The sequence below is a fragment of the Photinus pyralis genome, unplaced genomic scaffold (assembly GCF_008802855.1).
Source record: "Photinus pyralis isolate 1611_PpyrPB1 unplaced genomic scaffold, Ppyr1.3 Ppyr1.4_LG6, whole genome shotgun sequence".
In the NCBI taxonomy this organism is placed as follows: domain Eukaryota; kingdom Metazoa; phylum Arthropoda; class Insecta; order Coleoptera; family Lampyridae; genus Photinus; species Photinus pyralis.
In genome coordinates this window covers 28196471-28224005 of record NW_022170663.1, presented here as the reverse complement: position 1 = coordinate 28224005, position 27535 = coordinate 28196471, and the positions used below count along the sequence as shown (strand labels likewise).

Below are 27535 nucleotides of genomic sequence, written 5' to 3'. Positions count from 1 at the left end.
TCAGCAGACTAGGCCGGTAAAGTTCAGCTTAAAAATCTCGCTAAGAAGGTCAATATATGGTTAGATCCCGCAAGCTAAGCATCATCTTACAGCGTCAATAGAAAGGCAAAATGGTACCTACAGCTGAATATAATTTTCCCAGCGTTTCGCGTGTAGAAAATTACACTAATGCGCACCTCAGCCATGGCCTACATTTTTTCGTTTTTATGTATAAAAAATTAAGTTTGTTAATGATTTATAACTAACTGGGTATTTTTCATTATTTTCCGCCCGAAGAGGAAATCCTTGAGGTTCTGTGTCAACGACGAGCGCGAATGATGGCCTTTTGCTGTTTAGTAAAAGCGTGCGCCTTACTATAAACGTTCCGCGTTTATTCAAGGAAGTTACCTTATTAAAAATAATAATAAAACAATCTTTGTGAACTATACCTACCTATCTAAGCTCGATTTGGATATTGTGCCATGGTAGTAGGGGCATAGTGAGAGGATACAAGGCTGAAACACTTGCAGCTCTTTCACCAGTCGGTTGCAGCAATCGGTGATTAACGTACAGTTTACCTGAACACCTGGGGGACATCTTCATAGTGCAACCCGGAACTTTCTCGTATTAAATCGCGCGCATTCTCTAGTTCCACTGGAGAACTATATTAACAGAATAATGGAGAAAGAGCAACCGGAGTCGATTGCAACTATTCCGATGAAGGCTGATTACGCACCCTCCGAAGTGTACTCTTCGGAACCGCCACCGGTAAGATTATTTTTTTTATCTTCCTAGCTCAATTGAAAGTCTGTCGATTACGCAACCTGTACACGTAATTTCCATTAGGCTGAATTTGAATTTACAAGAAGTGTGACCCACTTTGGGAAGCGCGCGGCACGACTTTGTTCGTCTTTTACACGGCGAGGATGTGATTGAGTGCAGAAGTGTTGCAAATGAAATAAATTTCGTAATAGAAACGTGACAATCCCAAGTTGGTCTTTATTGACGCGGCGATTTCTCTTGCCCTTAATTAACCGTTAACCTTTCCTGTTCGGGAAGATGCGAGAGAAATTTCGATTATTATGCTTCACCTACACTATAATTCAAAATCCAAGAAGAAGATTCAAAAAACCAGTGCCCCAGATTCTTAGCCTTCTTTATGAGTTCAATGCTTTAACTCAAAAGATACGGTTAGTATATATCTAATTTATTACTATTGTTTTGCAATAAATAATACTTCAGCAATAAATTGGCACTTTTTCTCTACCAGTAGCACACAACTTTCTACACGCTATCGGTTTTTCAATTACGTAGGTATAATTTCTACCAATTTTTTTAATTGCCACAGTCTAATTACTATGCTTCAAAAAATGTTTAGAAACCAATCTACTTTTGTGAAAGACATAATTACACAATTTGTTTGTCGTGGTATCAGGTGGAAGTCACTAGATTTTTTCACAGAGTTGTTACGGAAAAAGCGAACACCCACCTTAATTTATTCGCAGCAAAAGGTGCCAGTAGTGAGTAATGTCTTAAGTTTTGAATTACTTTGCGGCCGGTTGTCCTTGGAAGTATCCCCAGCTAAAAATAGCGCAATTTACAATCGGAAACCATACCTGGGGACAATTATTAAACAATAGCAAAAGGACTATAATTTAGACCAACAAAAGTTATGAAGGCACATTAATATGCGATTCGCAAAATGAAGGTGTAATAAATAATAGACGTGATTTCGTAGTCGTGATTATGATCCTAATGGATGCATATATTTTTCTAATATTGAAATGTAACGAAACTGCGCTAAAAATCCCACTTTCACTTCTAATATCAGATTTTGTATTGAGGTTAGAAGTCTTCTTTGTTTCAATTGATGCTATAAAATAGGATATTATTACATGTAAATTAAAGAGAAACTTAGCTATTGAAATTAATTGACTTGCCCTAAGCATGAACATTATTTTTAGTCGATCTTGAGGATTACTCAATCAATGGTGTGGAACTGGGGCCGTTTCTCTGAATTTAGCCGACACGGAAAATCGGATTTCCAAATATCATAATTCAACTAACGAATTTCGAAAAGCGAAAAAAATACATGGTATTTGAGCTCTTTTACGGGGTATTTCCGTACGGGAAAAACATCCATTTGCGATCCTCCAATTAAAAAGAATTAAATTATGAAAATCGCATCAGATGTGGCAATGCAATTAACAAACATTGTTAACGGGTAACTTAGCTAAACGTTTTCAACACAAAAAGCTTAACCTGTAGTCGATACAAAAAAGACGGACCGTGTAAAAGCGGCAAGTGGAAGGTGCGACAAGCGATCCTTCCCTATTTCGATGCAAAAGGTGGGCGCTGTACTATGTGATCAAAAATGAGTTGCTGTCGAGTCATCTTTGGAATTTTTGTTTAGTTCCAACTTTCAAAGGCGACTCGACAGCAACTCATTTTTGATCGCTCGATCGGCGGGCCATGAAAGACGCGAGTGTTGCGAAAAATGCGGAAAGTGATTCTTCCCCATTCCGATGTTACAGGCTGCTGATGCTAAGACTTGCGGTCGATATGAAACTGGCAAAGTCCTCTCTATGAGGAAAAGAATTTGAATTCCGAGATCCTACCTGCATATAGCCCCACGACTCCGTAAAAACGTGCATGCGTTGTGTTACCCGCTGCGATTTGAAAAATATAACTTTTAAAGTTAGGGACGTTCACGAGACACAGAGAACGTAACGAGGGTTTTCGTTCGAACCCCACAGAACAATTGTGCATATTTTTCAAATTTCTACGCTCTGTATTAACTATTTTTTCACTCAAAGTGGCAGACCATTTTTTTATAAATTAAAAAATACATAACCTTGGCTCTTTTAATTTTTCATTGTAGGCTATTTCTTATTTAAATAAAGGATCGACATACTCATGAAATTTAATTTTTTAGCAATTTTAAATCCCAGCGGGTAACACATGCGCATTTTTCCGGAGTCACGTCCGATTGTAGATCGGTAAATTCTTCCCAATTTAATAATAATAAATAATCATGAATGATGAAATGTGGACTCTGACATTTCCACGAAATTAACTTTTATGTTTGTGGAAACTTTTGGACTACTCCAATTTTTTTTTAACGCTTGATTAAGGTAATGCTTAATTTCTTTATCCGAACTGCAGAGTTTAATAGCGTCATACACCCAAGTGCATTTACTATAAACGCAGAGATTTCTATGCAGGGATGAATTTCTCAACATTGTTTATTGAGCAAATCAAAGAAAACGAAGGGGTTTCCGACCATATTTTGTATGAAATTTTCGAACTGCAGCCGCCAAGCTTTCACTATTTTTGAAATATTCTTTAATAATGAAGACACGTTGTTCTATCGTGTAACGCTCCATTTTTAATAACCCTATACTGTTAGCTGTCAAATTGCTTTTTTTTCAGGGTTGCCAACACTTCACCGCACAAATGGCGGCAAATTCAAATCTTGCGTTAATTTTGGGACAACCGTTACAAGTAGAGTCGAAATGTCTATACTTGAAATCCTCAAGAACTTAAGATCTGAGATTTACACGGCGCTTATGGAATCTCAGATCCCAACGCCAAGTTTCTAGTCGGCGTTCCAGACTTCCACTACGTTGCATAGAGAATAGAAATGCTTAGTAAAAGATAAAAGTTACTACGATCTGACTTATGGAGTTTGCGTTTCTACCTGATTCCTTTACTGAACGGTGGTACGTTGTGTGTACTATGGAGGTTCTTTTTATGTGTTCGAACGTGAGACACAATCGGAAAGGGAAAACTTTGATCGCACTGGGCACACTTTAAATCCTCGATGACCTTGTATGCTAATAAATTGGTTTTTAATTAGATTTATCATTCGCTGCATTTTAAATTCTGGGTAGTCTCATGTGTTAAAATGCTATTACGCATGTGCGGTGTTGTACTTACGGTGGCAAATATATCGCTGTCCTTGTTAGGTATGTTGGCACAGATGCTCCTTAATGAAAGTAAATTAAATGGGATGTTACATCTATGTATATATGATCTACGGCAGTGTTTCTCAAACTTTTTTGTCTAGCGGCACACTAAAATTATTAAACAAAATTCGCACCACCCCTAGTATTATTATTTTTTTGCTTTTTTACAGTTAGTAAAGAGTTGAAGGATGAGAAGTCTTTACAAAAAAATTTTTCTAAACACAAAAGCATTTAAAACTAGTTGTCAGGTAAACTCCTGACTTGACTTTCCGACTACTTTTAGTAGTCATTGCAATTATCTTTGGTCATAGTATAACATTTAGAAAATGCCCTCTAGCGCCTTCATTTTGAACCCGACGCAAAAAGTGTAGAATTCTTTTTTGTAGACCTCCGCAAGACACATCTTTTTTGTAATTGACATTTTTCACTCTGATGCTTACTTTTAGAGAAAAATGAAAGTTAGAAAAATAAAATAAATAGTTTAAGTTTTCAATTCAAAACTTCTCAAAAACAAAGGAACTCACAAAAAAATTGTAATGAAGTTTTTTAAGCCATTTTGGCCAGTGTATGCGAAAAAAATTTCAAGCCGTTATGACTTCAAATTTTGACACCCTGAACAACCTTGAAGATGGTTACGGATCGAAACCAAAATATATATAGATTGATTAATGAATTATGAACCATAGAAATAAATCAAATAGAAACTAAAAAACAGAATTGTAATAAAAAACGAATATTCAATTCGCAAACAGAACCACATAAACAGAATAGAATTAATTAGAATCCCCCCCCCCCTCCTCTCATTTTCTCGTATTCTTAAGAACCGCCCGGTAGCGAGGACGCGATAGCGAAAGCAACATATACAGTGAAGAATCAGAACATACATATAACGGGCGATCAAAAATGAGTTGCTGTCGAGTCGCCTTTGGAAGTTCAAGTTAAATACGATTTCCCATGTAAACAAAAGTTCCAAAGGTGACACAGCAACTCATTTTTTATCGCACAGTATAAATGTTTCATAAAATGATGCAAACGCATATTCACCTGTACACTATAAACAAGCAAACATGATTCAGCAACGGTACTCAAAACAAAAGCTTGGAGCACGCCATGCTTCAATAAACAAATATCAGCATTTTATGCAAAACGTATACACTACACAGAGTGTCCAAGATAAGGATGTCTATCATGATTCGTGGGGATCTGGGAAACCATAGAAGATACGAGGATGCTCAAATTAGAGAAAAGATGGGCAATTAAAGAGTTATTATCATGCTGTGAAGTAAACCATAAAGTTCCGATTACTTCCAGAAAAACTGAAACTTTCTGTTTTTTATGATGATATTTGAACAGATACAAAAAATTAAAAAAAAAACACTTTCCTTACCACTATTTGAGACTACGTTGAGAGATTTTCAATACAACGAAAGGTCTCAGAGAAATCATTAACTTAATTTTTGTATATGGCCCGTAAAAGAAGTATATACTGTATCGAGTAGCATTTTACTAAGCTGTTTCGGTTAAAAAAATGCGCTTTATCTGCACAGGAGTTGTGCACAATTTATAGTTGTTTATTAGGCATATACAACGATGTACGGCATACAAAAAAAAACAAAATGGGGAAAGTGTTGGGGTTTCAACAGGATGGTGGACCCGCGCACAACGCCGTGTAATCGTGCGTGAATACCTGTCGGACAAATTTTCTGGAAAATGGAAAATAGTCCGGAAGTACCAACAACCCCCCAACTTATGCCACCCTAGGCGTAATAAAAATATCAATTAATTACCCCAGTAACTTGTACATCTACGAAACAGCTCCCGAAAAATTAACAAAAAAATCACATCGAATTTGTATTGGAAATGAGAACCAAATTTAAATCAACATCCGTAACCTGTGTGCGCACTAAATTAACATATTTAAATGGAAAGATTGATGGGAGATGCTCTAATCAGACATGACATGAATATTTATGTCCATTACTAACGGATATGGTTCAAAAGACTATTGATTATTGTGGTTGGAGGTTATATGTACGTACAGGGTTTCCCAAACGTTTCTAACGAGTGAAGAACAAAATCTAAAAATTTCGAGTTCAATAAACGGTCGAATACCGCCATATTTTAAAGGTAATTGAAAAAGAAAGTCACCAGTGTATGAAGGTTTAAACGATTTAAAATGTAGTTTTTATGATCCTTTATTGATCCAGAAATGTTCACATTTTTGGAAAACCCTGTATATGTCAAACGGAAGGTATATCCTTTATGATCAATTTGTATTTACACTCGTATTTACATCAGCTGTCCTAATTAAATCCAACGAAATAAATGGTTCTAATTCGCAGAAGAAAACATTTGAGTTAGGTAGCTAATTTCGTGTTGGTTTCGTATATAGAATCCCAAATGACCGAAGTTTCATATGATTTACTAAGAGGTTCAAGTTTTAGTTGTGGACACCCTCTATCAATACACGAGAAATGCTCATGTTGAAATTTGCAGACGGGCAGATCCACACCTAAGTCACTATTTTCTGAATTGATATACCTAAAGGGTATGGTTTTGTTCAGAGTAATTTCCCCCCTTATCTCAAGTGTAGCTCATAATAAATATACCAGATCTCCTATGAAGGTTAAGCTTCGTTTCAAAATGAGGAAGATCCCTAAGACTGAAATTGAACTAAATCACGGAGGAACTGAGATATTTGCACTTTTTCTACAGTTGCGGTATTTGAGGGAGGACATTACTTATGACCACGACTGTACATTTCCTCTTGAAAGAACACATTTGAGGTCCTCCCAGCTTCTGAAAGTTTTTGATACTGCTTATGATCTTCTCAAAAGGAATTTTTATTCAAAATTTCAGTTATAATTTAATCAGTGAATTAAGGTACAGAAATGTATTCGCAATATTTCATGAAGTTGGCAATGACTTTTCGGAACCAGATTTCCTGAAAACGATAGGGACATACAAAATTTTTCTGGTGCTGTCGTGAAGTGAACCTTGGTTTTCCGGAATTAGATTTCCCAAAAAACTGAAAAGGTACAATGGAAGGAAATGTTGGTACAATGAGTTACATTGAATTCAGAACTAAGTAGATTCGTTCATTTTCAAACAGCCTATGGCCGAAAGACTAAAGAGGGTTTGGAATGGAGTTTAGATTCATTAGCCCCTATCTCCAAAAGTTCTATGCATAATGATTCTCATTTTTAGCATGAATTTCTACAATCCTTTCCAGTCAAACGTAATTATGGAAGTTTCGCCCCTGTTTCTGTAAAGTAAATCGCCCTCTTTTAAATGTACGAAAGCTTCCTGTGCAGAAGTTCCAACTTGTAAATATGTGGATTAAGAACCAGCAATTTGACAATGTGTTCTATTTCGTCACTTGTACGTTATTTTAAGTTCTTTTGTTGTATCACCGAACTTCTGTATAATTTAGTTGGTCTACTGTAATATTTACGAATCCGAATACGACTCCTAAGCATGTCACTTTGTGCAACTTTTGACCTACCCAGTACTCATTATAGTTGTACGTGATAATAGCCAACTGAAAAGGTTTTTATGAGATCAAGTGTCTTGTAACGGAAACTACTAACTGCTAACGTGTACGTTGTATCCTTAACCTATAAATAATGCCAACGTTTATTACAAAGTTGAATAAACAAACCTTGTTGTAATTGCAAATCAACAGAAAATTACGTAACCATCTTGGATTGGAGGCAATTAACATTGATGAGCACTTTTACCAAATGAAGAAACCACAACATTACTCCATTTGGTATAAAATCGGGAAAGAAGATTCAGGTATCGATTTGAATTTGCTACACATTTGATAATCTGCATAGTTCTTCGTTAAATACCCTGTACATATATGCGTCACCAACTAACTCGATAACGGTATTCATATAAGTCCCTTAAATTAGACAATTATTTTCTATTCTGTTTTTTCCTGTTTTTCTCCATTTCTTGTTCTACGCACTCTTGTTACATACTTCTTTGTCTACTCTCCCAACATTCCCTACATTTTGGTTCCTTCTCTCACTTTTATACGTACCTTTTTTCGTATACTTTTTCTTCTTTCATATCTTTCTCTTTTCTACGGATAAATAATTTTCTTTTTCTCACTCATTGTGTTTCTCCTCTACTCTCTTTCCTCCTTTTTTTTCATTTGCGCAAGACTATTATATCTAAACTTATACCAAGAAACATTAAAATCGATATTTATCCACCAACTTCATGAGAAAAACATCTAGAAGCACTTTTGTTTTAGTTCTTCTTTTTCATTGCCCCTTTCTTTCTTTTCCTGTGTTGGTCTTCTAATCGTTATTTGGTATTATTGTTTTCATACTTTGATTTGTGTTTCTCTTCCACTTACTGTTTTCTTAATTTCACCCTTTTCTTCTCTGTTCTCCTATTTCCCTCCATATATCGAGAATCTTCTACTTCTATTCTATTTTTGTTCTTTCCTTTTTATTCTTGTCTTAATTTCTTTTTTTTTTCACTAAGTACATCCTCTTTCATGCACCCTTTTCTTCATTAGTGTTTTTCTTCCTTTAATGTTTACTTCATTCCTTAAGTTTTTTGATTGTTTTAAAAATTGCTTTAATCTGCGCATAATGGTTCTGCAATATGGCATTAGCAAGGCTTCGTCTTTTACGTCTTCGTAACTCTTGCGCATTCCCCACTTTTTTAACTTTTTTGTTCTTTTTCAGATTTTGTCTTTTTGCATTCTCGTTTGGGCTTCGTTGTTACTATTCCTCTTCCGCTTTACATTTTTTTCTTATTTCGTGTTTTTCTAGCATTGTTCATTTTTCTCACATCTGTGTTCTTCTTTCACTTTTTTCTTTTCTCTTTCTACTTTTTGCTCCTGCCTATTTTAGTCTTCTTCTCTTTCACCCTCTGCTTAATTTTCATATTTCCTCCTTGTCTTTTATCTACCGTTTCTTAACCTTATTTTCCCTTTTCGCCCCCTCTTCTATACATGAACCTCTGTTTGCGTCGTTCGTCTATTCGTTCTGCGTTTACTTTTACTTTATTTGTCTTCTTTTTTTCTTTCATATTCTACCGTTCTTTACAGCACAAGGGCAAATGTTAGCAGAAGTAATGCATGCGAAAATAGATTTCCTCTTAATTAGATGCACAATTTGCTTTAAATAATAGATTGTGGGAGCTGAAGGGGCCTTAAGGGGAATTATACATGAAAGTCATATACTTAACGGACTATTTGTGTGTATAAAGGAAAATAAGATATGGCATAAATGTTATTATAACACGAAACAGCATTACGCAATCTGCGCATGCGCACTCCTGGCGTTTAAAATATGCGATATGTTTGCTTTTACTAGAAGAAACCTTGGTCAAGATTTCAAACCTAGATTTACAAACAAAATCACATACTTTCGCTTTCGCAAATTGCACAAGATTTACTGGGTCCGTAAACACATGAGATAAAATTTAAAAACAATTAGGTACAATCACCTTAAATTTAATATTGCTACTATTTTTTCTGAACTTTACCTACATTAACCGAAAGAACTTTAATGTTAATCAAACAGCACAGACAGCAATAAGTCATTGTTTTACCAACTCTATGGGGACTTCTTTTGGTTGAATTCAAACGCTATCTTGGTAACTGCTGGTTTTGATAATAATCTTTAGATTTAGGTCGAGCTTTTAAATTCGCAATACTCCGATGTCGTACTTTTCAAAAACTGAATTCAAAGCTATGATAGAAACTCGACGACCTACAGCGTGACTGAACGTCCTAGAGCGTAAATACAGCGTCAAGTCTAAAATCTGTCACTGTTCTTCTAACACTCGTTCTATAAACAAGCGTTCTCGCGAACCATTTCCACTTTCTTTTTAAAATGCAATTTTTTGTCGTACCTTAGTAAAGCGTTTACCTTATCAGGTAAACAAATGTTATCAATTATCTCTTTATTTAAACCCATTGAATTACACAATGTGTCTCTTTTACACTAAAATAAAACCTAACAAATAATTTCTAAAGATTCGCCTCCGATTCCGCTTATTTATAACGGAAGTCTAGCAGAATTTTTCAAATGTGACCTGGGAGCTCTGATGGCCTAACGGGATGGCGCGTGACGTGCGCCGGGGCGGGGTTGACAGATGCGCGGACAGATCAAATTTATAATAGTATTTACACTTCCGCTTCTGCTTCCGTTTCTGCCTCCGCTTCCACAAAAAAATATTTTGTCTTCTGTTTACGCTTCTGCTTCCGTTATAGCACTTCCGTTGCAGCACTAGTCTGAAACCGAAACCCATAATTCATTAAGTACACAAACGAATTCGATTTAACTTGGCATAGATACAGATTATGGATGACATATCAATACGGTGACTATTAACGGTTGGTACTGTTTCCTATTGATTATTCAAGGTGCTCTAAGAATGAGCACTCTTTGATCCGATAATGGTGTTGATAATTAGACTCACACATAAATTACAATCATAATATGCAATGCGAATCGAAAAACTAATGAGGTACCAGTAATTTTAATAATTATTATATAATTGTTTGACCACACGTTTTTGGGAGAACCAGCCAAGGTCCGTATCAAATTATTCTGTTAGTGCTCACCTCGATTGTCCCACTTCTCAAAAAATTCTCATATTAATAACAATAGCCCATACTAAGTAATAGGCGTAAAAATTAACAATCCCACTAAATTTCGTACGACGCAATTCAGTGGGAGAGTTTAAAGTCCCTCGTCCTTGTTCTGGGTGTAACTATGGGCAATTATTGTTGCAGTTTGTAGACAATTCCAAAGATTCTCTCCCCGTGGAGAGCGATTAATTGTATCGGTAGCGGTTTGCCTTGCATCTGAAATAGCTCTTACCGTTTATGCTAATTCGGTTCGGTGCAAATCAATCATGGGTAAAGGACAGGAGCAGGTAACGCAACGGTGGTTACATTAATTTTTAAAAATTAAAATTATCTTTCATAAACACCTTAATGATGGAATTACACAACCACACGAACGCTCAGTGTCACATTGAAATTCAGTAGCTACTCAATAAGTCAATACTCACTTTCCCATTGCATATTAATGATAATGCCAAAGATAATCCAGTGTAATTCGGTTCATATTGCCCTGCAATTAGTAGGCTGTAGGTGTGGTTACTTCTTGACCTTGGGCTATCCGGAAAATATCACGCGAAAAATAAACGAACAAAGCCTTGACCGTCAAATAACAATGTGAATTAATGAGGTTAGGTAATAGCCTATTATGTGATAGCACGATTCTTTTATCGCTTGGTCTGTAAATACGGCAAATTTCTTGTAAGTCATGCCATATTTTACATAAGGTGGAGACATGGTGAAGCATAAGATTAAAATAGTTATATAGGCACATGAAAGTGGTGAGCGACACGTTTAATAAATCTAATAAACACTCCGTTTACTGAATTGGAATGGTGAAGTTTAGGAGAGATTTAGGTGGAATTGTTGAATTGCAATCTATCCCCAACATGCCAGTTTTGATCGTTATTGATACTACAACGACAAAAAAGAAAATTTAACGATACATAATCTCCATAATCTTATTCGACCTCCAACTATAGGAAGCGAAATAATTGATTTTACCAATCAATGTAGATGTTTCTGAAACGTTTTCCGGTAGGGCCCACTCTTTTCCTGGTACGGAATAACACCCCTCACCCCAAACTCTCTCGTTCATTACCCCACAGTGCTACTTCAGATGGTTCTTATGAATAGGATTATTGTCAACAACTCCCTCACGTGTATGTCAACTTAAAATATTTCGATTTTCAGCATTTTTCAAATGATCAAGTTTCCGAAAATTTCCTCCTTATTTCATTAATTGGATTAAAAAAAGAATTAGGTGAAAATTTTGGCGAATTTTAAATAGGACCTTATGACCACCCTGTACAAATGACATCCGTGAAATGACTAATTTTTCAGGGTTTCCACATTAATACCATCTGTTTTCGTCAAAATCAAACACGACTTCCGTTGGATTGTCCGAAAGTGCAACCAAAAATTATTAAAATTGGACAATCGGAGTTTATTAACCATATGAACACCCTGTACCAGCGACACCAATGCAATTACTAATTTCCCCAAATATACCCGTCAATACCATCCGTTTTCGTCAAAATAAAACGCGACTTCCTTTGAATTGTCCAGAAAATGACACAAAAACTATTAAAATCGGAAAATTGGAGTGTATTGACTTCATGCAGACTCTGTAGAAGCGATACCAGTGCGATTACTAATTTCTTCAAAGATGGCAATCAATATAATCCGTTTTTGTCAAAATCAAACGCGTCATTTGGATATCCCAGAAAATGGCCGAAGAACTATAAAAATTGGCAAATGGGAGAGTTGTTGATTTTATGAACACCCTGTACAAATGACATACAAGCATTATCACTAGTGTCCTCAAAGATGCCAATTATTGTCATCCGTTTTTCACAAAATCAAACGCAACTTTCTTTGGATTGTCCAGAAAATGAGAAAAAAATTATTAAAGTTGGAAAATGAAGATCATTGATTCTATGAACGCCTTGTACATGTGACATTGGTGCAATCATTAATTTCTTTAAAGTTGCTAATTAATATCATACATGCGCAGTTGTAAAAATCAAACCCTGCTTCCTTTAGATTTTCTGGAAAATGCCCCCAAAAGAAATGAGAAATGGGAGTTTATTGACTCTATGAACACCCTGTAGATGTAACATTCGTGCAATTACCAATTTTCTCAAAGGTGCTACTTAATGAACTTTGAACAGGCTGTACAAGTGACATCCGTGAAAAGCGCGAGTTCCTTTGGATTTTCCGGAAAATACCACAAAATCTGTTAAAATGGGAAATTGGGAGGTCATTGGCCCTATGAACAATTTTCCGTACGAGAAATGAATTTCCCTGTGGATTCACCTCTAGCTGGGAGGTTATTTGGAAATGACGAGTTACGTTACAGAAACACGAAGATACGATGCAAATTTTTACTCTTAGATATCCGATTAAAAGTTTCTGGGACCGTGGGAATGGCTCACCTCCTATTTTCGGCAGTTGGTTCGGGGTGCGAGTGCGAGATCATGTTTTGGGAGTTGGCCCGGGATGCGAGATCATATTTTGACATTTGACCCGGGGTGCCAGACCATATTTCGGTAGTTGGCCCGGGGTGCTTTGTAATTTGGTCCTGATGTTTAGGCAGTTGGCCGGGGGTTATTTTGATAGTTACGTTGTAGGTCTCCTATTTTCAGCGGTTGGTCCGGGGTGCAAAACAAAAATTGGGCAAGCGTAGAATTCGCACACCAAACACTGCGGTTTCAATCCACTTTGACCCTGATATTCTGCGCATTCGCCTAGGTCAAGGTCATTCGCTCCATGCTAAAGGTTATTACTAATAAGTTATTGACCGTTTAAGTGTCATTGACCTCTTTGAATGCGGAGCCAGATCCCTAACCTGCACACAAATTCAAGGGAAACAGGCCGGTTTAACAAACAGCTCGATTACATAAACAAACCTATTTTTGATTAACAGGCCTGTTTCAGATGTGCAGTCCTGCTTCTGATCGGTATATCTGTTTTTGATGATGTACTGCTCCATTTTTTAATTTTAATTTTTTAAATCGATAACCTAAAGAATACTAATTAAATTATTTGAAAATTCACTTTTTAATCTACAATATATCTGTTTATTTACCCGATCTGTCGCTGTTAAACTGACCCCGGGTCAATTGCCGAAATATTATCTCGCAATATTGCGTAAGCAATGCTAACGTCTGACACTGATCAGGTCATATACTAAAACTGTAATTAATACTCGATAAGAATAAAAAATTCGCTTGACTTTAAACTAGCAAAAGCAAAATTATAATCGACCACGGATTATCCTTGCAACATCTGTATAAAAGCATAAAAGTCAAGAAAATTACTTTACGATGCACAAATATCTAAATTTCTATTGAGTAGCAATGCAATCTAACCGATTCAGAACGTAAATTAGGTAGTATAAAGAAATTCTTCAGAGTAAAACAAATAACGTAACTAAAAATTGTTGATATCGACTTCAAAAACTAATTTACAAAGCAACGGTATCTCAAATAACACAGCTAATCTGAAGGATACAATGTAATCAAACTAACAGATTGAATCTTCGTAGTAATCAGTAAGTAACCTAGACACAATTGGGTCTCCATAAGCGACACGAGTAATGTAATTAAAATCGGATATACCGGAGCAATTCACAAGACCATAATCTCCAAAGGTTATTTGTACTTGCGGTTACAACAGGAACAAATATCGAAGTGCAGGTAAACAAAGTCCACGTTAGTAGGTCACCAGGTTAAAGTTGGTAAAATTTTTCCAGCCGGTAATGTAGAAACATCCAACGCGTGGCGTTCTTGAGTTGTAAAGATGGCGCAATATCGAGAAATCCACAATTCTGGGGTTTCCACTCAGGAATATCGACGTAAAAAGCAACAATCAGGCAGGTATTAATGAAGAAAAGAGTAAGCCAGAAGTAAGAAACCTAAAAATGATTATTCAAAATCAAAAGGTAATGCGTAATTTTTGGTACATACCGAAAACGGCCTTAGAACTTGTAAAATATATCCGTACGTAGCGTCACCGAAGGCAAGAAAAAATTTCACTAAACGCAATAGATCCCAAAAAGGCAGACAAACGATGTCGAGTTCTTACAAGTAATCCTGAATTGTCGTTTGGTATCAAGAATTAAAGAAAACTCTGCATGACCTCCGTCGGCGAAACAAAGAACTATCGTAATAATAAATCTATAACACTTGGAACACATTTACTACAGGAACAACTTAAATCTAAACTAGTTGATTACAAACGAAATATCCAGAGGGCGTAAGAATGTTAAATTTAAATTACAAGCGAAAATAATTTAAATAGAGCACAAATGGAGTAGTTACTTAAGCCTGCAATCAAGCATCGTGACCGATCGGAACCTGTCGGCTGACAGTGAATTTACTGTTCGTTGGAAGGTTCTTCCAGTGACCCTTCACGGATCTGATGAAGTGGACTAAAAAACTCGAATTGGAAAAAATGCCATCGTTAAACGAAGGGAAGGGAATTATAAGCGAAACGAGATATAAACATACATCTAGTGTAACGAAACGAAAATGTTCAGCGACATTTTCCAGTAGAAGCAGAATTGTTCGTGAATACACAAAATTGGCAGGCGACCAGAAAAATGTTTGAAAAGTGTAGTCAATGGTAATGTACTGGCAAATAAACCTGGACTATTATACGTAATTAGGATAGCGCAGTCACCATTATTTATGAAATCAGAAAACTATGATTTTTAATGATTTGCGCGATCGACATTTTTTGACTAAATTTTTGCCATAATGTGGAAAAAATTCATCAGTTTGATGTTACTTTGACACACTTGCGCATGCGCGATTCTACTCTTACTTTTATATCTAAGAATATGTGTACCAAACTTGGTTCCAATTGGTTCAGTCGTTTTGCCGAAAATTAGACCAACAGAAAGACCGACCGACATTATCGAGATTTTGTTTGATTCGTATTTGTCGAGCGTCTGCAAATACGCCAGATTTCATGTTCGTCATCCCGACGGTTACATAACCACTGGAAATATGGATTATCTGCAATTGAGAGGATCACCATTCTGCTTAATCGATCCTGGAATTTTATGCATGGTAACTGTAGGTCAACTAAACTCAGAAATTTTCTTTAGTATATCGAAAAAGGTAATTGCTCCTTGAATAGTCCGTATGATGAATGAAGGTTACGAACTAGAATGGATGTGGAAGTCCATAAAAGCTAATTCACTTCAGTCCGTGTGTATCGCAAATTTCCTTATAAATTAAAACTCCACAATTTTATTTATTACGCCGATATGAAGTAAATTGTGTTGCTAATGCCGGTAATGCCATTTGTGTAAGATTATGAATGAAGTAAAAAATGATCAAAGTCCTCGTGTGAGATCGAAGGGACTTCAGCGCATTTTTGTGTGGCAGATCAGTGTTTTATTAGCCAATATTGACTCCACCATCAATAAGATCTTGCCGAAAGCTACCACGTTCACTTTGTCGGTACCATTTTCTCACTTACCGTGCACTTGCAATTCGCGTTTGAAGTTTTGACTCCACCATCAGTAAAATCCTTTGGGGGTTACCATATTCCCTTTGTCGACACCCACTTCTGATCACCCGCAACAATTCGGATTTGAAGTTTCGACTCCACCATCAGTAAGATCTCGTCGGGGGTTACCACATTCCCTTCACATTCCCTTTGTCGATACACAGTTCCGACGTCCCGTTCATTCGTAATTCACATTTTGGTAGATTTCGCTAAAATCCCGGCATAAAATCGTATTCAACTTTTGGGTACTTCACATAGCTCGACCTTCTATTAGTGACACGAGAAAGAGAGACCGCGATTCGCGCTGTAAGAAACTTTTGGGCGCCCAAAGTCGACTACCCCTCGAAGCGCGCCGCGCAAAAGGTGGTTTATTTCGCCCCTAGGAAAAAAAAACAAAATTCCGCCACGCAGGAGTTGTGCGCGTTGACAAGATCTTCCCGACGACACCAATTTGAAAACAATCGGAGAAAAACTGTAGAAGAAGATAGATAAAAACTGAAAAATCTCCAGGTTAGTATAATACGCTCGGGGATGGCGTCCAGATGTCGTCGACTCCAAATCTTGTAGCCCCATCCCTAACGTTATTAATTACACGGCCCCGATAGTTACATGTACACTCCTTGTCTTTTTACAAGCGTTTTTCTACGGGCGCGCATTTACTGCCAGCCAGCCAGCCGACCAGCCAGCCAGCCAGCCAGCCAAAGTGAGATTAAAAGCTACTTTTTACAAAAAAAAATTTTTTGCAAAAATGCGCCAAAAAAACGAACAGGAAGATAGTAAAATTCGAATAAAAGAGGAAACGTCGAAACTTTCACATCTTCAGTATCGATTGTCTCCGTGGGCCTTTCACTTTGCCACGAAAACAATGCCGAATTAATTCCCCAGCCTTAAAATATACGTAACTGTCTTAAAAATCATTGCCCGTTAAGAAGCGCCGCAAAAAAAGCTCCATAAACGTTCAGTTATGGATAAAACTTAACAATAACCGCAATTCCTAAAGCGCTGCGAGGTGCTAACGAACTCCAAGCGAAACTTTCTATTTTATATTATTCTTAATTGTATGTACTTCGTGATGTGTATAATAATTTCAAACATCCTTATATGCCTGTTTTGTATGACCGAGTGCACATAATGGCATCTCCTTGCATGGAGTAAACTCCGAATATCCTCCACAAGACATTTGCATAATTGAATGGCAAAAGCAAATATTTGCACCTAGTGAAAGGCGATGCTTAAAAAAATACAAAGTAGAAATAGGATGTCGAGTCGCATAAATAAATATTTACTTTACATGTAATTGACGAATTACGTGTGTGGTTTACCTTCGTACCAGGCACGAAACAATAATAATTTTTCCGCGGCGCTTACCTGTTGACTATTTGGTAAATTATGACCCTCAAGGATTTTTTTAAATCGTATACAATTCTTCATTCTTACATTTTTAGGAGAGGTTACGTGAAGCGCATTGTTATGCTAAAGAAATTGTCTAAAGGAACGTTTTGTTTTAACAATAGTCTTTCACCTTAAGACGTGAATAAACAATTGTGAATGTCCTATGAATAATTGCAGGCGCATTTTCTCTTCTTCGCACCCACCGGTTTATCAAAATATGAAACCCACATGTGACACATCTTAATGGGAGCACAAACTTTCGTGACGAATCCGACATTCTAATTTATATATTTAATCGATCATCGGGGTGAGATTTAGAGATACCTACGGCTCGAAAGTGATTATTCGCTTCAGCCAATTGAAAAATTACGTAAACCGTACATTGCGTTACCGAATCTTTTACTTGAAATTATCTCCATTAATTAATTACACTTAGCGTTGGAATTCGCAAAAGAAGAAGTGGATGAAATGAGCCATGCGACATTCGTTGCATTTTTTGAGTTCTCTTCGGCATTAATTTTTAATTAGCCCGGAATTATAGAGAAAGCACAATGCAAATGTCTACTTAAATGCAATAATTTTTAATTGACGGAAACGATGAACTTTGGCAACATTTATGCGTTACCTTCAAGTTTTATTAATTACCACCGCTCATTTCAATTTTCAAGAAACCTAATTACCGCAAGAACAATAGAGGACCATTGACCCTCGTGACTTTCTAAACGCTATGGTATTTAAAATATTCTTTGATAAAAGATAGGAAGATAGTTCCGCCCTTGTCCCACGCGTCTTTGGTATTTAATCATGCTCCAAAATATTACGTCTTTGGCAGTCTAGTTTCAGCAATCGTTAAAATCTCGAAACATTCGAACAATAAATAAACATTTCACGATCCTGTGCCACTTTTTTGTGAAACTTACCACAAAAAGAATCAATCTAGCTCCGTTTGTGAAAACCAAAAGTTTGACATTTTGAGATTATTGTATCTTAGTACCCATGTAAGGTAGGCAAAAACTGCCTACTTTAGATATTTTTACGTAGAATCTAGTGGCGTATTCAAAAAATTTTTTGGACCACCGTTCCTAAGACTTGACCCAATGTTGGTATTTTTAAATGCAACACCCTGTATATTTTAACGTCAATTTTTTTCATTATTTTTCTTATGCATCACAAACTAATATTCTTTTTATATAATTATACGTAATATTTTCCAAAATTTTGAAATGACACGTTTCTACCGTCAGCCCTTTGTATTGATTGATCTCCCCTTAGTTACCATGGAAACAATAAACAAAACAAAATCTCCATGAATCAATGGCCTACAATTTAAAAAGGGTAAAAGAATAAGGTTTTCGTGGCTAAAATTAAAGTAAATACAAAGGTTTGACCCTAAGGCGAGTAACTTCAATACTATAGCACGTGCGCACTTCCAGATGCAGTATGGTGCCTATGGACATACAGTACATAACCACACAAACTAGCAAGAGAGGCAATTAGTCCATAAGACCCCATACTGCATCTGGAGGTGCGAACGCGCTATAGATGGAAAACAGTTGATGGGCCCTCAACAGGCTTGCGCCCAATTACAGAGTGACGCGCATAATGCTTTTTTAGGAGGACCTCGCCTCCTAATGCTAGAAGGAGATTGGTTGAACGCTAATTTTAAAGGGTTGGTGGATCCTTCACGAAAAAATACATTGTCGTTTCCCTATGGTGAGTTCTACCTGGGACACACTGTATATGGTTAAAATTGAAAGTTGACATTACGCCATTCGCACATCTAATTTTTACCGATGCGCAGGATATGCGATATGTTTGCTTTTACTAGATTGATCTATTGTTAAAATTTCAAACAAATATATTAATAAATAAGAAAGTTTATATTGCGGATTTTGCGCATGCGCGCATTAATCGTCAAAATTTTTCTTGGCTCAGGTGCCAACTTTATTTTTTCAATAATATTGTACACCCTGTATATACAATATCACAAACAAAATTATACTGGTGTCCCGGGACTGGTTTATTGTGGTCTGTGGTATTCTCGTCAGCTTTAGGCTGCAATATGGCATCCATCCGACTGTGGTATAACAGAAGCTGGGCGTTACAATATTTCTGCTGGTAGCTGCAAGTTTAACGGTTAGAATGGTTTGCCAGGAATAGTGTTGTTCAAAGATAATTTCAAAATTCATCTAGAATCTAGATAAAGATAAGATGAATTTGCTTAATCTAGATAGGATAAAGATAAAAATGCTCTTATGCTATCTAGATTCTAGATAAGGATAAAAAAGGAAATTATCTTTAGATAAAAATCGAAATAATTTTAATACTATGAATGCTCATATACCGGGTGTTTAAATTGACGTACAATCTCTCGACCATGTTATCGGGGACATCTCAGGTAGTTGGGAAAATAGTTTTATTTCATAAGATATCGAATATCCTCACAACACACAACAGATATTTTTTCACTAATACACTTAAAAATAATAATTCTGATGTCGGAGTCTGTTAAAACTTGCAAATTTATTCAAATTTTAAACTAAATAATGAAAAAAAAACAACTGTTGGCCATTTAAAATGCTGGATGTTCCTATCACATCATGTGTTGGTAGATCAGTAAATATAACAATAAATGCGTCTCGGTTTCATTGGGAGCATTCTGTAAATCCAGCTTCTTGGAAAATAAACAGGGACAGAACGAGTAGGTATCTTTCCATTGTTATGTGGTTTTTTTTTGTTGATGGTTATCTAGATACATTAATTTAGATAATGTTATGTTATGCGTTATTAAATTACGGGTAACACCGTTAACAACGGTTAAATCCTCATGCTGTACGATATAAGCTATAACAGAACAACCCCTTCCAAAGAGACTTGAAAAAGAACCACATCAGGAAGAAATTGATGGCACAAATTAAAATTGCTAACCACGACTTTGTTGCAATCTACGTAACCACGAGAGCGTATTTTCCTCCTAATAATATTAATGCTAGGACCAGGAAAAAATACAGATAGGCACGGGATCCTTACCCCATTCTCTTTCAAATGAGCCGCTTATCGTCTAAGTCTATACAGTTTAATGAAAAATAGTGGACCGTATACAAATACAAACAAATTTTGAAATGGTCATTAGTTTTATTTTTATTCGAAGTTTCTACATATGGAACTTTTTATAAATGCTTTCCTAAATAGCATTACGCATTGTCTACATTAGAAATTTCATTGAATACCTTCATAAATAAAATATACAGCATTCGTTAATAGTAATTTTGAAACCGGTATTAGTTTTAGTTTCATTCAAGGTGCCTACATATGATATTTCGTTTACCTGCTTTCATAAATAAGAAATTCGCCATTGCGCATGCGCAAAACCAAATTTTAAAACTGGTATTAGATTTGCTTGTATTCCAAGTGCCTATTTATTAAATTTCATTTAAATGCTTCAGTAGATAAGGAAGTTGGCATTGCAACTAGTGTTAGATTTGCCTTTATGCCAAATGCCTATGTATAAAATTTCAGTTAAATCCCTCCATAAATATAGAAAGTTGGCATTGCGCATGCGCAAACCTACATTTTGAAAATGTCGTTAATTTTACTTATATTCGTTGTGTTTACATATAAAGTTTCATTTAAATATCTTCATAAATAAAAAAGTTAGCATGGCAAATGCGTTAAACCAAATTTTTTGACAATTCGCATGCGCAAAACCAAAAAATATGGGTATGCACGGAATCCTTGGACCAAGCCCTTTCGAAAGAGTCGTATATCGCAAAAATCGGTTCAGTGCTTTAGAAGGAGTACGTGTGACGGGCAGACGGACGGACGGACGTCAAAGTGCAGCCAATAGCGATTTTTCACTTTGAGGAAAATACGCTAAAAATTGCCGCATGGCCCCAAAATCCACCATATCGATGTAGAAAATGGTCAAACTTCCACCAGACGGCTTCCAAAATATCCTCAAATTGCTTTCAAGCCAACCAAAAAAATGGATAATTTCGATTCAGACCAATTTCACATTACGAAACAACTTAGGTTCTTCCTTCTACAGTAAGAATCCCAATCGTGCTAATTCCGAAAGCTAACGAAGACAAAGTAAACCAAAATTTATACTATGAGCAAAAATCATACTGGACAAAAACCCTACAGCCACAACTAACCGTTACATTCGGTCACTCAATCTGAAACCACGAAGGTTCGAACCAAATTTGTTTCGGCACAATTTTGCGATAATAGAAATAGTATGGAATTGCGATCCTTTCCCTTAAATTTTAACCAAATTGAAAATCCTACAGATTTTCCGAATTAAATAATTGAACTGCACCTAGAAATTCACAAATGAACAGCTTGAAGTTGTGGCGTGCCTTGAACCTTAAACCACGAAATCAATTTTTTAAAATTGTAAATTCAATTGTTTCCAAATTGCAAAACTAAAACTACTAAAATACTATACTAAAATATACTCATCCAACCGAAATAGATAAGCCCCTCCCGGAAAATTCCCGGAACATTTAAATCAAGATTTTTTATTGGTCGAATTTTCGAAACCCGTAACATATGCAACGACTTTCTTTCAATGGTAGTTGTTGTACCTGAATTAACATCCCTAACCTCAAACCTGTTATTGTATTTTGGGCAATATCACAGCAAGAAATAAAAGATTCTTACTTTGAGGTCAATATTACAAACATGACATTTTGTAATTTAGTCAAGTCAATATAATAATAATAATAATAATAAATGTCTTTAATAGTACCTATAGGTTACATTACATAGAAGTGTGTACAAAGGGCGAGATTCAGTAATGGAATGAAACATATGTACATACAATTTCTGCTCTTCCATCTAACCCATGTGATTCCGTTCATTAACAGAAAATACAAAGAAGAAAAAATAAAAATAAAAATAATATATCTAGCAAAAAAAAAACCTCAAATTAAATTGTCAAATATCATTGAGAAGAAGATTGTTCGTGCAATAACCTCGACATGGTAGCTAATCTAAATGTTTTGTAAGGCATGCTTTTGATGTCCATAGCTAGGGAATTATACCATTTGCTGATGTTGTAGGTAAAAGATCTATGACATGCAATTTCTAAATTTCCCGGTTATAATAATTTTGTAGGTATGAAGCGGGTCTCCTCTTACATTGGGCAAAATTTTGTGGGAGTGGCTAAACTTCGTGTTTTGGGTGAATAGGTAATATCGGGATAGAATCTATCAATTTCAGTGTTTATAGTTCATACATTTTTCAAAAGATTTCCTGTTCTGCCAACAACGTCCATTTTCTTTTAAAACTAGTAGCCAGACTGTTCTGTGTGTTGGTTTTGAGGTGTAATGTAAAGTTTTAGTACGATATCCATCCCGTTTTTTGAATTTTCCCCGAGTAAGAATTTAGTAGTTTAGTTTTTTGCCTTTCGCGATGAGCTTTCCTCGGAGAACCATGGATTACTTTACAGTTACTTAAAGTTTTTCAAAATAAGGCACTATCTCACCTCATTATGCATTTTAACAATGGTTTTTAGTGCGGGGACCTCCTACATAATATTATACTCATAGGTACTATTTAATGGATTCAGTTTTGAGGTAATGAAAGGAAAGTTACCATTCCCAGAGTTGGACGCGACTTCATGTCAAAAATTAAAAGTATGTTTCAAATAATCTGGTAAAAATTAGCCGCTAAAATGACAATGGTGACTGTAATCTTAGGGAATGTATTGAAAATAACATTTTTCAAGTTAAAATGGCTATATCTATATCTATTAATAATTCAAAATGTTAGCCGTCGTCGTCGCCGTTCGTCGAATCGTTGTAGCTGCAACGCGGGCGGTCCGGGTTCGATTCCCAGTCGATGCAGATTTTTTTAAAATTTGATTTACTTAGCATTTCTACATTTCGCAAAACAAATGTTGATCGTTAACGTAGGATGTCACACACGCCCGTAGGGGCTGGTATTTTTAGTTTATATTTTAAGGTAATGATCGCAATAGTATGTTGTACCTATAAATGGGAAAGCTATACCTAGGAAAAGTGATGATTGCCCAACAAATGATCTAATAACTAGGTTCTTTTGCAATTAGCCTTACCAACTATGTCAACATTAATGCGGTTGCTTAATTCGACAGTTTTCCACCTTGCCAGATTTTAGGCGGAAATTGTAATTTCGTCACTAACCAATATTTATTTTTCAGGCATACCACAGGCCGAAATCATCGGCAGTACAAGTAGCCAGAATCGTTGCAGTGACGATAGTGCTAGTCTCCATCATCCTCGGCGGATTTCTGTTGGCGTCCGCCTACGTATCGGCGAATGCCTCCTGCAAGCACCTCGAGCAGGAACTTCAGCTACTTACAGAGAGCGCTGACCGACTCCAACCGTTGCAACCAGAAGCACTCGTTCAGGTAATATTTCCTTGAGAATTTTCACATTTCGAATGCACTTCTTGCTTTGAATGATTTCTAGGTCGTCCGTACCTTAAATTAGTCATGGAGGATCGCTGCCTGACGTTGTAATTAAAAAAAATTAGAAAGTTTGGGAAATTATGAGGTACTAAACTGTATCATGTAACTAACCAATTATAATAAATGTATCGATTGTCATTACAAAATCCTGCGGTTGTTCACCTCGAGGAGGAAGTCGCTTTTTTGCGTTACGTAAACTCTTTCGGCGGCGTTTGTGCGATTTTACTGGAAATGGCATAGAGCACTAGAATTAGACTAATAAATCGTCGCGCAATTGTAATAAACATCTTCAGGACTAGGGCAATGGTGAAAGCGAGAGGTCTTTACTCTTCGACAAAACAGGTCGCAGCTGTTACTAGAGGATAACATATATCATCCGGTGACTCAATTTAAGTCCTTTCCGTGATCTTTTTTGCATTGTTTACGTTTTATGTTTTTGATTCCTATCCGCTAGTCACTCACGTTGCCTGTTAAGTGTATCATTAGGTCAAGGAGTGTTTTCTAACATTCGGTCGATAAAAACGGTAAGGATCCATTGTCGAAAGTAATGCAGCGAGAGAAATCGAAAGTTGCATATTTACTATATGCACGCACAATACCATTGTGGCTAAATTTCGCATTGTTGATATTAACTTTCTATTGCAATTAAAAATAAGTGGCCATAAAAATTGAACCGCTCCTAAAGTAATAATGTTGTAGGAGGAACCGTCCCATAAACAAATGCCACGCGCCGAAGAACGCAACAAAAAGGTGAAGGAGATTGAGGACAATCATGTACCAGAAGTATCCGAAAATGCTGACAACTCCCCAGACAGTAACGAATCAGAAGAGGAGGAAGAAAAGGTGACGCCTATCCACATCAAGTTGCCCCTGCATTTAGATTTGGACGACATCGCTTCATCGATCATTGATAAGAATCAGCGTTCGAAAATGAACTGCATCATCGATAAGAAGCGCGCCGAAGAAGTTGTGGATCACAAACCGAAGTCGATACAATTACCATTTGGACTTAATGTTACTACGGATCCACGTTTCGAGCACGTCACCGGTGAGCGCATGGTCATCATTTGCGAGAGCGGCAGTTTACAAAGGTAAGACCAAATCTCGACCGCGTGCAGCTATCTTTTTATGACTAAAATTTAGGCATACCCCACCACAACAACAGCCAGATGAGCAAGAAGAAACTATCATGGTTCAACCGGTCGTAATCCCATACGGACCCCCAACTCCTTTTGAGACTCACATGCCCCAACAAATGCCACCGCAAATGCGCCCGCAGATGCCACCCCAAATGCGTCCGCAGATGCCACCCCAAATGCGTCCACAAATGCCACATCCAATGGAAACACTCCGCCCACCAATGGTCGACGCAATGATGTCACAAGAGCAACCACCTCAACCAGAGCCCCAAGCACAAATCTTCCCAGTTCCTAACCCATTCATCCAGCACATCGCCCAACAGTTAATTAACCAAAGAATACGCATGGAAATGCAAAGAGCGCACGAGGAAGCCCAACGCGCATCGCAAGAGGAAGCCCAAAGAGAAAACCATCGTGGCAACGAAGTACAAATGCGCCCCGAAATGCCCCAAGTAGTGATGGCTCAGAAAATTCCCATCCCCGACGAAGTCCTCCGACAGATCAACCGATTACCCAACCACGACGTGATCGTGTCGGTCTCGGAAGAAGCCGAGGAGAACCAGCCCGAAGTACGTTTCATTCAGCAACAACCGCGACAAAGCCCGCACGAGATGAACGGTAGACAGACGTACGCCAGAGGAATACCGGTTCACATCCCAGTGCCGATGATGCAACCCCAGGAGCAGCCGGATCATGAGTCGCAGCAGGATACCGCCGCCGCCGCAACGAGCGAAGAATTGAGGCCACATTGTAAGTAACTTATGCAGCTTGTTAAATAAATTAACGCCCGGTGTGTTGCAGTCGTCCAGCCCAGGTCCGTCCGTTCAGTCGACGCGCTCCTTGCCAAGGAGCAGAAGCGAGTGAAACGATGCAACTGCGACTGCGCTTGCTAAGCGATAGTCTCTTCAAGCACCGCTCTTCCATTTCCGTTTCCTTACTTTAAAGGTGCGAGACTTCCTGTTTTCTCTTCCCTATCTTTCTCTGTCTTTTTTCTAACCTTACCGTTATTGAGTAGATACGTAATAATTGTAAATAGAATAGTTGCGATCAAAATGCAGTTATATATAAATTTGTTGGGCCTATGTGATAATGAAGTAGTGATTACTATTTTGTAAAAATTATTTTAATAAAAACCTATTCCTAGTTTATTCGGTACATAAAAATCCCCCCCCCCCCCCTTGTTACGCTAGCAACGATGTATTCTATTTTTCTTCTTCTGTTTTTGATAACGTGTACCTACTTCAAAAAATGTTTCTTCTTTAATGGATAGTGAACAAAGATATTGGCCCGTATGAATAAAAATAGCAAATGCTTATACTTGAAAAATTCAAAGTAAAATACTCATAAGTGCCCCTTTATACTGGTTTGTTTAGCAGCGCTGCACTGCGTCCTGTCCTTCTGCTTAGCAGCGCTGCTAAGTCGCCCAGTAGGAAGGAGCACTTACGAGTATTTACTTTGAAAATTTGCAAGTATAAGCATTTGCTTACTTTTATTCATACGGGCAATATCATGCAATGGTTGTCACTAGGGTGATAAAGACTACCTATACCACAGATTAATAGTTAATTTGAACCTTTACTAACATCTGGATCATGGTTGCCTAAAAATATAAAGGTCTATCATTAAGGATCCTCAGGTCCTTTATAGATTTTTATTGTTGTCTGTCCGTCCGTGTGTGCCACGATGATAGTATAAAAATAGTTATTTTTAGTACAAGTAAGCAAATGCACTATTTACTCTTGAGCTCTAGATTTGAACACCTACATCCACAATCATAGTCATTATCAGTAAAATAAATCTGACATTAGCGAAACGTCTAATACCCCTCTCTTAAGGTACGATTCTGAAGCACGCGGCGGACGGCAGACGACAGCGGCAGACGGCCGACGGCAATTTTTGTCGGGCTTCAGTTGCCGTCGTATAGATTCGGAAGCCGCCAGCAGGAACTGCAGTTACATACGTCTGTGATAATCCACCCTGATGGCTAGGCAACACACCTTTATTCTGAAACAAAAATGTGATATGCTCTGTATACTATATAACCAATCGACCGTTTTGCCCAGATGCCGAATACTAGGGATTTTCGTAACGAAACTAGAAAAAAAAAGAAGATGGCGACGAGGTCGACGGAAGGTATGACGCGTTCCCGGATTTTTTTATTCTTGATTATTTTGGTTGTGGTATTTTGATGGTGTATTTACAGGTAGTAACTATTAATTGAATTTCTTGCTACAATTTGATATTTACATTTTGCTGATTTTGCATAAACTGCGATATCTAAATATGGCGTACTCTATGCTTTTGTTTTTGAGTACCGTTAGATGAATCGTGTTTGTTATACTGTATCGATGATTATGCCATTATTTTGTTTTATTATTTATATTTTCTGTATTCACGAGGAGTTGATTATCAGTGCGATGTTGCTCTGTCCGATTGATCCGTAACTATTCCGTGAGGGAAGTACTTACCTAATACAGTTTGA

The 27535-nt window shown here is 37.0% G+C and overlaps 1 protein-coding gene across 1 annotated transcript; it reads left to right on the top strand.

The window, feature by feature from the left end:
* Positions 1-371: 371 nt before the first annotated feature.
* LOC116173736 (putative uncharacterized protein DDB_G0294196) lies at positions 372-26199 on the top strand. Its single transcript, XM_031491405.1, has 5 exons — positions 372-747; positions 23645-23854; positions 24614-25005; positions 25058-25803; positions 25855-26199. Exons 1-5 carry the CDS (start codon positions 658-660, stop codon positions 25944-25946), a joined length of 1530 nt encoding a protein of 509 aa, XP_031347265.1. The 5' UTR covers positions 372-657; the 3' UTR covers positions 25947-26199.
* Positions 26200-27535: the final 1336 nt, after the last annotated feature.